The following is a 16,028-nucleotide window of genomic DNA, read 5'->3' on the forward strand; positions in this document are numbered from 1 at the left end:
GAAATTTTGAATCAGCTCTTGAGTTTAAAAAAAAAAAAAAATGTTTTGTCACATATAATTTGTCATTTGTAAGATATAGAAAACTGATAAAGTAAAATTTATTATTATTCGGCGAAGTTTATTGAAAAAATTCAACTGTCCTTAATTTATAACATCACAAACAGAAATAATTTATCTTTGTAAAAGGTTTGCGTTGTCTTATTAATTTTTCTAAACAGCTATATTTGTATTTTGTATTTAATTCATCAATCACGATTAAATTATTCTCTCGTTTAAAATCGTGTTAAATAGATATGATTATATTTTCTTTTTTTTTTTTTTTTTTTTTACTTAAAATTAGGAATTCAAATTTAAGTAAAAATAAAGATCGAAAAATTTTATTAATCCTATATTTCTGGATACGTCCGATACTTTAAATCAGTTTACGCTTCTTTTTGCTAATTCTGTTTGCATTGACGTGGATAGAATGTATAATTAACTTATAAATCAATAACATCGATCTTCGCTTATAATCATATCGCTGATATTTATGCAAATTCACATTTAATTAGAGAAATTTTTTTAATTAATTGCAGAGACAGACTCTAATTACTTACATTCAGAACAAAATTTATAGGAAAACTTGAAAACAATTCATTGTTCACTGTAGCAATTAAAGAAGCAATTGCTGTAGTAAAAAAAATTTCTTGAAAAATATTCCGCTTCTTTAATTGTTCCAACAAGCAATGAATTATTTTCACATTTTCTTATAAATTTTATATAAAATGTAACATTTGATTAAATTTATCAATTTATTCAATTTAAACATTCATCTTTTTCCTTTTTTTTTTATTTCTTTTTCTTTTACATGAGATTACTGATCGATACAAGACAACAGGATATTAATTTTCAATATCGAAAATTATCAACTGTGATATCATCGAACACACTAATTATTCACGATACTCGATTACTTTTCATTTAATCGAAGCCCAAAGTCAGCCGCAAACCCGATTCATCTCAATTTCTCCAAACACAACAATTAACCACTCTCCATCAATCCTCCCCTCTATACAAATAAGCACCCACCTCCTCCCTCCATTTTCTTCTTCATCTTCTTTCAAATTGGGTTTAATCGTCCCATTCCGTCATCTTATTCCAACTCGATCGAATGGTAACCGATCGTCGCCACCTCCTCCACTTGTAGTATCAATTAGTATCGATGATTACTATCTCTGCATTATTCATCCCTTCGCATCTGACCCGCTAATTAAATCGCACAGATCTCATGTAATATCCTTAACAAGCGACCAAAACGTTATTGACTCACAAATTTCTCCTCTCCCCTTCGCTATATAACGTTGAATTCGTGGAAAAATCCGTACTGCAAACATCTTGTCCGTGGATCAACATGATTTTATTCAAATTTACAAGAATATATATATATATTAAAAACGGATTCCTCTCTGCGTTCCCGCGCAGATATTTAACGAAATTTCGCTCCAATTTACACGTAACAATTTTACAATATTCACAACATTTAAAAACTCGATACTTTATATATCACGCACGTTTAAATATTCTTAAATTCGCTCGAGAAAATCAAGATCGCTTTAAACGATTTAAAATATAACTAGCTATTGGACATCCTCGCGATCTCAATATTATCGAATAAACAAGGGAAAAAGCAAGGCAAAATCTTAACAACCACTTCTTCCGAATCCATTCGCCTCTCAATCGTATCGCGATATCTTATCTCGAATGCATTGCAAAATTGTAGATACGGTTCGATACTGGAAACGTTCGAATTTCATATACGGTGGCCGAAACGGTGTGTAATAAGTGGAGCACACAGAGAGAGAGAGAGAGAGAGAGGGAGGGACGAGGCACGGAGTAGATGGCGGGTGGTGGCGAGGTGGTGCGTAAGCGTACACGTGACCGAGGAACGTGCCTCCTGGTGCACGTGGAGCCGAGCCACATCCCCCTGGCGTCGGCCACCGCTCACTCGCCGAGCCTCGTGCTTTCAACCCTCTTTTGCTCGAGGCGGAGAAGAGGAACCTGTTCCTCTCAGTCATCCTCGAGCCTCTTCGGGCTCTACGCGCGCGTCCATCCTTCCTCGTCGATTATTCGCGGCATTAACTTTGGTGAAACCTTCCTCCACCACGCGAACACCCGGTCTTCCGTCTCTGATTTCTTTTTTTTTTTTTTTTCCTCTCTTCTTCCCCCCGTTTTATTTTCACCCCACCGTGTTCTCGGTATATACTCGGTTGTATATTCGTATAAGGAACGTAAGAAAGGGGACGTTCGGCTAATATTAAATACAATACATATATATATGTATATGTATATTCGTGTGTATATAGTGCCGTCCACGAGTATTTGGATTTTGTAAAAGGAAAGGAGGGGGAGGGGGATGGAGAAAGGAAAGGAAAATTTTGATATCGCCTATTTTATTTAGACATCGCCGAGTAGGATAACGCCTGGTTTTCATAAATATCGTGTTGTAAAGATATTGGAATTGTATTTTCGATTATCGAATAATTGAACGGTAATTTTTTTTCTAAACGATCTCGAATATTCTTTCTGTTTCTTCTTCGATCGATCGGTCATTTAATCCTCGTCTACGACCTTCTTCGTTTGAATTGTATTATTTTATATCGTTCAACGAGATTAAAAGAGAAAAAGAGGAAAGAAAAGTGACCAAATACTTATGGACAGTAGTGTAGCTTATGTACACGAGCATGCATATGTGTATATGTATATACAAACTATAATTGTATGTGTAGCTATGTAAAATGCTAATATATACATGTGGGTGTATACATATGTACATATGGATATATATGTACATATAATACGTGCACGACAAGCCGATTTGCTTTCTTAGATCTTCAGCTGGTTTTGTCCTCACCTTGGACTACCGTGCTCCGAGATTTTACCTTTGATCTCTCGCGCGACTGTCTCTTATTTTTAGTTATCTATATCGTGATGTACCGTGACGAATTGTGAACACACGGAGGGTGAGAATGAAGTGAACGGTGGAAAATATGGGGTTCGTAGCGGAGGTTCGTCGTGTGATCAATAATTTCCATTTCAAAATTTTCCAAAACGCGGACGAGCGAGGGGTAGAAAAGTGTTGGATCACTGTGTTCGAGATGATTCTTCTTCTAAAATATTCGATATGATCTTCTTCCATGGAATTTTGTTTTCTCTAAAAATTAATTTTAATTTTCTTTGAGAAATAAGAAAAGAAAATTCAAAATCGCAGAAATTCTCTCCCCTAATTTGCGCAACGAGTTAATAATGAATTTTCCTCCTCCTATTCGCGGACAATATCGCGCTAAACGTTCATCATTTGTTATTTTCTTCCTTCCGACAGATCCATTTGTCGAAGTGAAACAAATTTTCCAATTAATTTCTTCCATTTCCTTCTTCGACGACGAATGTCGAACATTTAACAATATCCAAGTTGAATTTTGATGAGATCAGGACGGGATGAAAAATTTATAGTCTGGTGAAACTGGCGTGGGCAGTACCGCGATGTATTAACATTGGCCAGAGGTATTGTTCCTTTCTCGAAGGCTTAGCTCGTCGGGTCCTTGGCGACTCTCGCATGCCATGCTTCTGTTCCTTCGATTAACATCAACGTAATATCCTGTAATCGAGTCAGTCGGTGCCGTTTACATTTCGTTTCATTTTTCTTTCTTTTTCAAATTTTCTTCTCGCGAGAACGCGCGCCAATTTCAATCTCTTCCGCCCGAATCCAAATATTTTTTCGTATAAACACGCCAAAGGAATGCAGGAGTAATAGTATCGATCTTCAACAATTAGAGAATTCTCTCGTCCGTATATATATATATATATATATTTAATCTTCTTAAAAAATTAAAAACACTTGCCACGATTATAAGATCGCACGGAGACTTAGAAATCGACTTTCTCAGACTTAGAAAAAAATTCGAATCTAATATTAAAAGGGATTATTTTTCCCCCGGGGCAGACTTCTCTTTGAAAATAGAAAATAGTATTAACCTCTTTATCCAATATGCAGAGAATCAAAGAAGCATCCAAAGTGTACGTATATTTCGATTCAGTCCAGAGTCAAAAATCAACCCGTTAAACCCGCTCTAACGACCATGCTCCAAGTGTAACAGAACAAGTGGTGTTTGAACTGTGAACCGAAACAATCTGTCCCCCAATTTCGGGGGACGAAGTTGGTGGTTTTTTCGATTAACGTCAACCTTTCGAGTCGACACGAAAGAACGGTACTTAATATAAACGGATAGAAACGAAGCTGTGCTGCAAATATCAAGCAAGAGACTAGATCAAAAAGAAAAAAGAATAGAAAAACATCGCGTCAAGTGGAAAAGGGAAAGGGAATCCGGAAGGTTGTTGCAAACTGGCAAGAGAAGCGGGAGGAGGATTCGATAGGTCCGAATGGGGAGCGAAGAAGGCGATGGGATGGCAAACGTGGATGCCGCCGCTTCGTGGCAACAATATTACACCTGGTGCAACCCTTACTCGCACCCTCATTCCCATTCACACCCCCACGGGGCGGGCGCGGGCCAGCCGCACACCCACCCCCACCCCCATCACTTCCATCATCCGAATCACATCAATCAGTATCAGCAGGCAGGTCAGTATCAGCAACAATCGGTGGCGGCATCCACCGCCAACCCATCCGCCCATTATTCCACCTCCCAGCAGTATCATCTGCAGTTGCAACCCGCCCAGACGCCACCCTTGCACCAACAGCAGCAATTCCATCCGGTTAGGGGGCAGCCAGCGCCTAGAAGAGCTGCACCTTACGACCGAACAGGTATTCGATTAATAATTTATATGTATATATATATTTTTTGAACATGCCAAAAGTATCAAAAGTATTCCTGTTTCTGGGTAGTGGTGAGTGAAATCAGATAGTGGAAGAAATAGTGATATTTGGTGGATCGATTATTTGTTGAGGATATTTTGTGGCTTGGATGTGGATAATTGAAATATCGAAGTGTTAATATGATTATAGGAGAGGAGGTATATATATGGATTTATATATATGTGTGTTAAGAATGGCGATGATCGGGGCGTTGTTGGAAAATTTGAAAAAAGTGGATGGAAGAAGAAGATTGGAAGGGAAAAAAAAAAAAGATCTCGACGACTTTTTCTCTACCCGATCTTGTCCTTGGCTTCCGGATGCCTATTATCCTGCTCGCAACCCTGGAGAATTCGATGCTGAATTACGTAACTCGTGGTCACGCGACGTCAATCACCAAATGGCTCGATCCTTCTCGAGGAATTAATAACGTCGGATAGTTTAGTCTCTCTTTCGTCTCGGCCGTCTGTTGTATATCGTCCTGATTAAAATCCCATTCTCTGCCCCGTACACCACGTTGGCCCGGTTATACCCCGGAGGATCGCGTTTCGTCCATACTTAGAACCTCTTGGTGGAATGAACCGGTGTTCAGGAAAAAAGTGGACGGATCCGACGATTATAATAATCGGTATAATACGCTTAATATTCCGTAGAAGAAAATATATGGAGCGAATGAAATTGTGCGATTGATGGCTCAATAAAGAGAACAATAATACACGCTTCTAAAAGTGTTCGAACATTTTTTTTAAGATTTTTAAAATTTTTCATTTTTCATGATACGTAGCACGTTAACTAGAGTAAAAAATTCACTTTGTCACGATTGGAGGAGCGGATTCGTCTCGAGTTGTTCTCGAGAAGTTGTGAACAATTCTTCTTCCAACGATTCCATTCATCTCGATCAATTCGATCTTTCGATTGACCCCCCCTTGATCAAAATCCCGACTTAAATCAACGTTTTACACGCACAATTTTCGTCGGGTCGTTTTCCATCCGATTTTTTCCTCTCCTAAACAAATTCAAAGTACAAAGAACGTGCGGGGATGGAGGTCGAAATAAAAGCAACAGATTCCCTATGAATAATTCAGCGTTCGTTTCCAGTAACGGTTGCCTCGAAACTCTTCTTCTTCTTCGTCTTCCGTTACTCGCGTTCATCCCTTCGTGACAGCGTTCCAGACAGGGTGGATTTACTCGAGTCGATCGAGTCGTTTTCGTCGACATTTTTGTTTCGCCGCCCGGTTGGATACGTAAGAGAGCCTGTAACATCCACGGATTATGTGTACGCGCGTCTGTGGCTCGGTTACGCAAACGTTTTTCCCAGAAAAATCGCGTCTTTCGTGTCGCATCTCCGTCATGCTGACGCCTCGATCTGTCCAACTCCATCGAAATCGTTCCATTCGGATTTCCTCCATCCATCCATATTCGAAATACAACAATATATATATATGTATAGCGGTTATCATGATTATTGAATCGAATGTCGTTTCGATATTTCAACAAACTTTCGTCCTTTCCGTTTTTCAAATTGTATTATTCAGAGTAATACGGTGTGATCAGTATTCGATTGAGATCTTGCTTTGAAAGTTTCGATATCTTTCTTTTTTTTTTTTATTCTTCAAATCGTACTTAAATATATATATATATATATATTGAATGGAATTTAATTTTTTATTTTTCTTAAAATGAGCGAATTTTATTGCAGCGAAATGTTCGTTAATCGATAATTAAACGGATATAACATCGTGTGTAGAAAAGTTTGGGATTATGGCAACGAATGAAAAAATTTTCACGTCGATGACAGGTTGTGACGTGATTATTTTCAATGGGTAGGATAAGTTTGTCAGAGATCGGTAATGCGCTTGTACAACTACCGTGGCTACCGTGATCGAAGGAAGCGGCTCGTTACGATGATCATTTTCTGCAAGATTGCCTCCGATCATAACGATTATCGTGTTGGCCGGTTGACTCGATTCTTTTGATCATGGATCGATTTAGCCACTCGATAACAAATTGCCTTAAACAAAAACGAACGTATTAAAAATTTAAATACAAGCGTTAAAAATTAAATCTTATCAATAGACACGCAAAATGGACACGTGGAAAAAAAATATTCGTAGAATTATAGAATGTTCGTGGAATAAAGCAAAATCAAATTGTTCCATTTCCTTGATCCCAAAAATTGAATTTTCCATAAATACCCTTTTGGTTTGAAGAATTCGTTCATTTTTTAGATTAAAAAATTAAATATCATATCACAGAAAGAAAAATAAGGAACAATTCGATAGGAATTTCGAAAAGACGATGTACATGTTCCGTGAAAACGTTTTGCATTTACTTGGATTATTCAAAACAGTTCCGTAAATTTGTCGGGTGCGTCGTCGAAATAAACGAACGAAAGAAATAACTATTTTTATATCGGACAAGTTAACGAATAACGCTGGCGATCCACGGTTATTTTTCTCTCCATGGAAATTCACGATAATCCCGTCGGTGGAATAAACAGCAACGTCCATCATCCGGAGTGGCGGTACATGAAAACCGTATCTAATCGTTCGCCATTTCCATGAGCGGGACTGTCTTTCACCGGCCTGTCCTTTCTCGTTCCCAGTTTTATGTTGTCCTTTTATTCAAATCGCGTGGCCAGTTTCCACTTATACGCAAATTATCTTCCTTACCTCCTTCCAATTCTCTGTTCCCAATGTTACACTTGCTCCACTTGTTTCTCATACTTATTCTTCCACCCGTTTTACCAGACAAATGATAGAATCTCTCTCTCTCTCTCACTTTTTAAGGAATATTCAATTACAACGAATACTTAATATTTAATTCGAATAGAATTAATCTTCGAATAATCCAGAAAATTTTCATGAAATTTCTCGTTAAAAGCGTGCGAATGAAAATATAGATTCGGTTAATTAATATCGTCCAACGTTTTTTTACACTATAATGTGTAAAACAACTGATCTGACACGAAAAGAATCGAATATAGAATATACTTCGTTGAACGGTTGAGCGTAGCGGTGACGAAAGGAAGAAAAATGATCGACGAGAAGACTGGAGGAAAAGGACAGGAAAAGCCGGCGTCACGACGAAGCCTTGAGCGACGAAGAAAAAAAGGAAAAAAAGGAAGAAAAATGGAAAATTCCCATGAACGGCGGAAATCGTTCGCTCTTTGCTACGAGCCTCCATTAGGACACGCGAGTATCAATTAGAATGATAATATTCCGCAGAATCGTACTCGCGTACAACTACTCCGAATACATTAACACGGCTCGAGAGATAAAGGAAGAAAAAAGGAAAAAGAAAAAAGAAAGAAAGAGGAAGAAAGAGAATCGGTGGTCGTCAATTAGTTCCACCTTGGACAAAATCCATTACGATCTACGATCTTTCCTAGATCTTTCCGTTCGTGGATCATTTATAGCCGAGTATAGCGAATCGTGTGGGCGCACGATCGATGGATCCTGGTCTTTGCCGTGCGGCAAAGTTTCTCAAGGACGAGCGTTCCGTCTCGTTGCCGAGGATAATGCAACGTTACAGGATAACCCGTAGTAACCGTGTCTCCACGTTGATTTCCAAGCAACGGAGGATCACCAGGATACGCGAATAATCGTTCTCCACCTCGTCTCCCACTTAGAGGCCCCTCTCCCTTCCCCCTCTCTCTTTCTATCGAACGTGCACCGATGGAAACGAGGCAAATCCTGGTAAACGTGGCTCTATGTCCCATTCGATGAAGTTCCACGCAGTTTCCACCTCTTTCTCGACCCGAGTCGCGATCTTTTCCTCCCTGTGAGATGTGCCTACTTCTCGATCAACCTGCCCGATAGATATTCCCTTTCGAACACCACTGATGAGTAGGGATGAGATTTTACTATATTACAGTTTCTACTATGTTATTTCTTTTTAAATCCTCTGTCTACTTGTATCTCCCTTTGAAAATTATTTCATTCGCCGGAAGAATTCGAGAGAAGCAAGATCTGAAAATTTATTTTCAGTAAATAGAATCTCTAGACTGTTTTTTCTCTCTCCGATATTTCATATTGGAACGATAAATCATATGTAGAAATTGTTCGACGTTTCTACTATGTTATTTCTTTTGGAACAAGTTTTCTTTTCTTTTTTTCGAATTCGAGATGAGTTTAGGATCATTTTTTTAAATTCTCTGCCTCTTTAGTCTCTCTTTGAAAATTATTCCATTCGCCAGAAGAATTCGAGAGAAGGAATATTCCATATTGGAACGATAAATGGTATATAGAAATTGTATCCTAACGTTTAACGTTTCTACTATGTTATTTTTTTAAATCAAGTTTTCTTTTCTTTTTTTCGAATTCGAGATGAGTTTAGGATCATTTTTTTAAATCCTCTGTCTACCCGTGTTTCTTTAGTCTCTCTTTGAAAATTATTCCATTCGCCAGAGGAATTGGAGAGAAGGAAGATGATCCGAAAATTTATCTTCAGTAAATAGAATCTCTAGATTGTTTTTTCTCTCTCCAATATTCCATATCGAAACGTTCTTCGTCTTTCGACATCTCGAAAAGCTTGATTGAAAAGAAAATATACATTCAGAGAGTATTTTATATTCGCGGGAAGGGAATCATTCATCACGCTTTTCTCGCACGAGTTTTCTTTTCGAGTTAAAATATATACTCGATTAAGGGTCATCGTTCGGAAGGAAATCGCGGCTCTGATCCCGTGGTCCCACGAAGCTGCATCAGTGCGTGCATCTGCTTGCACATGCAGGCAATGGCAGCGCGTGTGGGCCGGGCAGATCTTCCGCTGGATTTTGCACGATGACTCACCCCGCGCGACTCGTTCCTCCGATCTGCACCGCACTCGGCGAAATATCGAGGAAGCTAAGCTTTCGATCGAGCAGAGGAATAAACCAGCGGAGGATTACCACTTTCGAAGAAAAGGAAGAATCGCGATGAAAAAATCGAGAATTGAAAATTTGTGGATGAGAGAGGGAAAAAAAGCGAGCGAAAAGAATTAAAAGAATCGAATGAAATCAATCGAGAGATAAAACGCTTTTATCGAAAGAATATATGTGCGTGAAAATACTTTTTTCTCGGATACTGTATTATGCACAAATGTAATTCACGAGTCGCGTTATAATAGATCGAGAAAACATCCTCCAATATATTTTTTTCTCCGATCGAATTGTTAACCACGTTTCGCCGAATCACACTGTCGCGAGGGCATACAATTGCCTGGAGAATTTTATTTTGCGATTGTATCTTCCTTTTTCCATCGAAAAACACGCGTCGATTATCCTCGAGCCCGAGGGAATAAAGAAAGAAAAAAAAAAAAGAAAAAACACACAATTATGAAGATAATTATGAAATCTTCCCTGTTGACTGTACTTAACGCATCCTCCTCGCGTTTCCAAGCATTGAAAGGAACGGGTATGCTCGTTTATTGGAACCTATGGTCGCATAGAAAACGCGCGATAACTCATATATTCGCGATTAACGCGAAACCTCGGCTAGTTAGTGTTGCTAGGCACTTGGTGTAATTGCATCCTGACAGTGAATAGATTTACACTTCTGGCTCGGGGATACCAGCTTCTGCCAATATCATTCTCTCTAATCAACCGATTGCAAACGTTATTCATTCGTATACCCCGTTCACGGTAGTTCTTTTTTTCTTTTTTCTTTTCTCTCTCTCTTTCTTTATCGTAGACAAAAGCGAAACTTCGTTAAATAATAATTTTCTTAATTGAACATTCTATGGGACTTTTAATTCCGTTTGAAGATTATTTTTTTAAGCAAATTAAGGTTTTTTTTTGCCCCTACAACTCGTTTCGTAACGAGTAGTTGTTGAGTTTGATAACGGGGATCGAAGATTTGAAAATGTTTATTGAATAAGAAAAGGGATTGTTGAAGCTAGATATTAACGTCGAAGAATTTTAATCTGTTAAGCTATATAATTTGTATTCAAACTTTTCGATCTCCATGCTTAATCCAATCTTTCGAACATTTAAATTTTCAAATATTCCTCGCTTCAAACTTGCCCAAATTCGTCGCAACTTTTCCAAATTTTGAAAAAAAAAAAATCTTCAAAATTTCCACAAATTTACACTCGAATTTCATTTCCAAAATCTCTCACCTCGTCCCAATAAATTTCTACCTCCCATAACTAAAATCTCAATTACATTCGAACCAAAGAAAGAAAAAAGAAAAAAAGAAAAACTCTCGCACGCTATTATTCTTGCGTCTCGCGTCAGAGCCGCGACGAATCGTTTTCTCGGTATAAAGACGAGGTATAAAGCTCGATAAAAGGAAAGATGAAGCGAGGGAAAGTTTGACGAAGAGGAGGAAGGACGAGGTTGGGCAACGAAGGTTGCGGTTTGAAGACAGTTTGCTAGAAGCGCCCCCATACCACGAATGAATACTCCCACTTGCGAATTATGCGAGATACCCTATCTCTCGCGAGAGTAACATTTTCTGTGGATGGTGATCCCTGACCCCGAGATCTCGGCCCAAACGCCGTCCCCGCCTCGCGAGCACTGGGCCCACGCGTCCTCCACTGCTCTCTTTCGTATCCTCGTCCTTTGACTTTGACTTCTCTGCCGAGAAATCTTCCAACCAGATTGAACTTTGACGAGAATTTTATCGTTCGATTGTGTTTTCATAATCACAAAAAGAAGAATCGAAAGAGACCTTTCTTGGTTAAAAGTTGAGAATCGTATTATTTTATTTGATGTACCATTTTTCTTCAAATGGTTATCAAAGAAATATCGTACGTGTATATCAAAGAAATATGTTGTGATAAAGACAAATGATATCCGATATCGATTGGGAAATGGGAAAGAAGGGAAATTCAAGAGTTCTTGGATTTATATTTTATAGATATTTTAAGAAGACATTAGATCCAAGTACAATTGAATTATTAATATGTTAACAATCGTTAATGAATAAAAATAAATGTTATAATTCTTTTTTTTTTTAGCAATCGAATTAAATTTTAATTTGCATATTTTATTAATTTGCGCATTTTTTTTAACAGCTTTAATAGTGTAACGTGGTGATGCGATAAAAGAAGAAAATCTTTAGATCTAGATTTATTAGTAAAGTAAGGTAGAGAGCAGATTAGCAAGACACATTTCCATCTTATCTTTCTTTGATCTTCTTTTCTCTATTCTTGGCATAATTTGTAATTGAATCATTAATAATTCTTCTCTCTCTTTCTCTATCTATCTTTCTCTTTCTCTCCCCATTGCACAGTTTTATATCTATCTATTTATCTTTCTCTCATTTTCATACATTGACGTTCACGCAAATACTGTACTTCTATCATTTTCAGGTGACCCCATGATAACATCCTCTCTGAAGGGTAAGTGACAAACGACAGCTCATACATTTCTCTTCCTTTTTTTTTTTTCTTCTTCTTTTATTTCCTTTCTTTTTTGAAAGATATCTTTTCTTTTGTTTTTTTTCTTTTTTGTTCTTTTTGCATCCACTCCCTCAAAAATACGAAATGATCCACGCAAGGATCATCGTTTTATCCACGAATCTTCCCCTAACTTTCTAGAAAGGAGGACAATAGTGGGACGTGTTCTCTCATTTGCATGAATTTTTTTTCTTCCGTCTTCTCCATTCACGCTTCTACTCTCTTTCACACACGTAGGAATTAGAAAAGTGCATCGAGTGCATTTTTGACGATTCAATGCGATTTATAATGCGACAGTTTTTTTTTTTTTTTTTTTTTTACGAAGAAAATTTTTACTCTTCGAAGTGGAGTTCTTTTTTTTCCCCTTTTTTTTCTTCTTCCTTTTTTTTTTTTTTTAATATAAATTTCAATACATAATGATACGATAATTTTTCTGAAAATTTGAAAATTCAGAATATCGTTCGATAAGATTAGAAGAAGTTGAAAGGTATTATGCAGTTTAAAATACATTTAAGTTAATTCGTCTCGTTGGAAACGATGTCGATGCATTTTCAAGCAATTAGGCGAATATAGATAGTTCGAGCACTCGTTTTACAATGGTGTATCGGTTAGGTTTAGATAATGACGAGTAGTAGAACACACGATAGAAAATATCATTGAAAAAAGACCACGATAAGACGGTGGCGTTCTATTTCACGAACTTAGAATTTTATTTTGGAATTCGGAAGAAAGCAAGGATCTAAATAAATAAGAAATCGAGAATATCGAGGATCTTGCTTTCGTCAAATAAATCAATCGAAACACTGTATCGAAACACGATTAAACATAACGCACGATTCCTGTTTGAAAGAATTAACTCGTGTGTTGTATGTGATTGTATGTGATTGCACGAGATTGTCAAGAAAGAAGAAAAAGAAAAGGGAAGAAAAACGACGAGGAAAAAAATATTTTTTCAATTTTTCCAAAATTTAAATGAAATGTAACAGAAAATTTGAAAAAAGTAAATAATGAAAAGTTAGAAAAATTTGCAGTTCTTGCAAAATTCGAAAAATTTCCCTTTCCAAGTGTAAATTTCTTGCAAGAAAAAAAAGAAAAGAAAGGAAAAAGAAAGCTCGATTAAGGAACAATCAAGTCAAACAGTTCCGAAACGAAGTTTTCATCGCGAGGCGAATAGAAACGGTCGCTGGTGGACAAAAGCTGTTTAATATGTGCATTAATTCAACGCGTTTCATCGTCAATAATTTATAAGTCTCGTAGCTATTAATTACGCATCTCGAACGTACGCGCAAGTATGCCGAGAAGCCGTGGCGATTGGTTACGTGCTATTATAAGTAACAAGGGTCTACCGCGCGAATCTTTCCTCTCTTTTCTTTCTATTAGCTATAAGCGATTTTCAAGCATTTTAATTATGCAAATCGTTAAGATCGTTTCGCTTCGACTCCGTTCCTGTTTATTCTACACTTCGCATCGGATTGATATTATTATTTGGAATTGCAACTTGTATCTTTTTTTTATTCATAATTTCGATTCAATACACTCTATATATTTCGCAATCGAAAATCGACGAATGCGCGATTCGAATGGAAATGAATTTTAAAGATTTGGAATTCGAGAACTTTCCAATTTAATTTAATCATTAAACAAAAACCTTGAAAATTCGGAGAAATTCGAAGATTCGCATAATTCTTCCAAAACTTAGAAATTTCATCAATTCTACGAATCCCGCGAAGCAAATTAAAGAAGAAAGTCCACAGTTTAGAGACAAAGTTATCGATAATTTTTGATATAATGAATCATCGAAGGGTAAATTCCGTCCCTTGGAGGAGGAAGAAAGGAAGGGCGTGAATTTAATCGAAAATATAACGCAACCGATGCTCGTTCGACTTACCTCGTCTCGAATGGCAATGGATTACGCGTCGAAACGTCCTCCACGGGTCGAATCGCGATCGTTTTACGCGTTTCCCGGGTGTCGATCCGTGGAGGCATGTCGGCCAACGACAACGAACAGATAGATATTCTCGTTTCACCCGACAACATCGGTCTGCCTCTTACATTTTATCTCGCAAGATGTGGCAATGCCGTGTTATGCCCCGGCCACGGCTGACGTTATGGAAGGATAATCCCATGCGGTCGACGGTTCGCGTCTCAGATTTCGCGCCGAGACCATAATCTGGTCGAGGGGAGGCGAAGAGGCATGGCGCAACCGGCTCACCCCGTGTAAAACTTGCTTGTGTGCACTTCCACGCAAATTTTTCACCCATACCCGTTTCCTTGTTCCAATATTACGATAATAAATGTAAACGAAGCGACAGAGGGGGCGAGGGTTGGACCGAGGAGCGGAAACGGAACAAATAAAATCGAATTTAAGAAAGACTAATTTTAAAAATTTTAAAAATCGTTTCGCGATTAATTCGTTCTGCGAAATGATTCGATCGGGTTAAAAAATATAGAAGAGAGTATATTCAATAAAGGAAATAGGGATGAATTACGTTTATTTAAATGTGGATCGTGCCGATGCCTTCGTTCGACTGTGCCGCGCTCGCGTCGTACGCCGGTTAAATAGGAGAACAGACGAAAACAAAAGCGAAACGGCGAACGCGTGACATTTAATTCGCGCGTGAATACAAATATTAATCGTACTTTTACGTATATAAATTATCACGCGTTCGATCGATATTTTTGAAAGGATTTTTTTACGGATGTATTGCTTCGTGTATGGACGTATAAAAAAGCGAGGTATAAATTAATTCTTTTATTTATTTCAAATAGAAAAATCGGTTTTTTAAATTTAGCGAGACGAAAGAGTAATTTTTTTAAGTATCGAAAAAAAAAAATTTTGAAGCATAGATACGAAAGAGATACAGGCTTGAAAATATTTTAAAATATAACGAATATAACGAATTGAAAGAAGGCATTGTAAGCGGATCAATTTCGATCGAGAAATATTAATTTGATATTTAAAATTTAAGTATTCGAGATTCACAGAATGGAATTTTTTTCTCGTATATATTTTTTTCACTAATTTTCATTTAATAAAAAAAAAATGTAAGATTAGATTTTACGCTATGAAATTCAACCACGCGCATGTGGTTAGTTCAGTGGTCACTAGTGATCAGTTTCTTCAAAATCATTTGTAGAGACTGTCTGATCGATATTTCTTGAAGTATTCTTCCGGTTCCAACAACACGAATAGCGTCCATTTCGAACGAATGGTGGGTGATATAACCTGTCACTTCGAGCCTTTCTACGATTTCCTTCGATACACTTTATCCTAATGAAATTGAGAAAATCTCCATATCCTCTTAAGCCTTGATATTATTATTCACGAAACAGAATTTCGAGAGTAACAAAAAGAGGGAAATTTTAGCGATATATAAAACAATGAAAAAAATAGAAAGAAAGAAAGAAAGAAAGAAAATTGAAAGAACTTTTTGATATATACACGTCGATAAATTTCTTTCATCTCGAAATATCGAGGTCAGCTTTTCCTTGAATTTCTTGAGAGATCAATTTTGACTGATCAGCTGACAAAGGAGATCCAAACTCACGTGTACAGATGTACAAAAGGATCTTGTCAAAGATCCATTTCTTCTTTCCATTCGTCTCCACCATCTTTTCCCCTCCTTTTCTCTCGTTTCAATTCTTCCTCCATCTTTCAACTCGTATCTACTTAATTTTTCTTCTTCTTCTTTTCCTATTAATTAAATTCTTTAAGTTCGTTGCATAAGCGTGCAACCATTTTTAATTAAAGTAGTGCAATTAAAAAACGTAGCAATAAGAAATTCTCTATCCGTGAAAT

The 16,028-nt window shown here is 37.3% G+C and overlaps 1 protein-coding gene and 1 long non-coding RNA gene across 21 annotated transcripts in view; one reads left to right on the forward strand and one right to left on the reverse strand.

The window, feature by feature from the left end:
• The window catches only part of LOC107995479 (thyrotroph embryonic factor), a 92,006-nt gene that overhangs the window by 21,238 nt on the left and 54,740 nt on the right, over positions 1-16,028 (forward strand). For 4 of the 20 annotated variants that reach the window (XM_062084314.1, XM_062084319.1, XM_062084315.1 and 1 more), the window contains exons 1-2: positions 4,417-4,798; positions 12,143-12,172. In XM_062084314.1, the coding sequence (XP_061940298.1) occupies positions 4,417-4,798; positions 12,143-12,172 (412 nt within the window). Of the gene's footprint in view, positions 1-816; positions 4,799-12,142; positions 12,173-16,028 lie in introns of those variants that run through there. The other 16 variants (XM_062084325.1, XM_062084333.1, XM_062084316.1 and 13 more) reach the window with 14 other exon arrangements.
• LOC133667245 (uncharacterized) lies at positions 2,170-14,977 on the reverse strand. Its single transcript, XR_009832561.1, has 2 exons — positions 14,118-14,977; positions 2,170-6,857 (listed from the first exon to the last, which is right to left on the reverse strand). It is a non-coding gene; the product is annotated as an uncharacterized LOC133667245 (long non-coding RNA).

This window comes from Apis cerana, linkage group LG14 (assembly GCF_029169275.1).
Source record: "Apis cerana isolate GH-2021 linkage group LG14, AcerK_1.0, whole genome shotgun sequence".
NCBI classification, from domain to species: Eukaryota; Metazoa; Arthropoda; class Insecta; order Hymenoptera; family Apidae; genus Apis; species Apis cerana.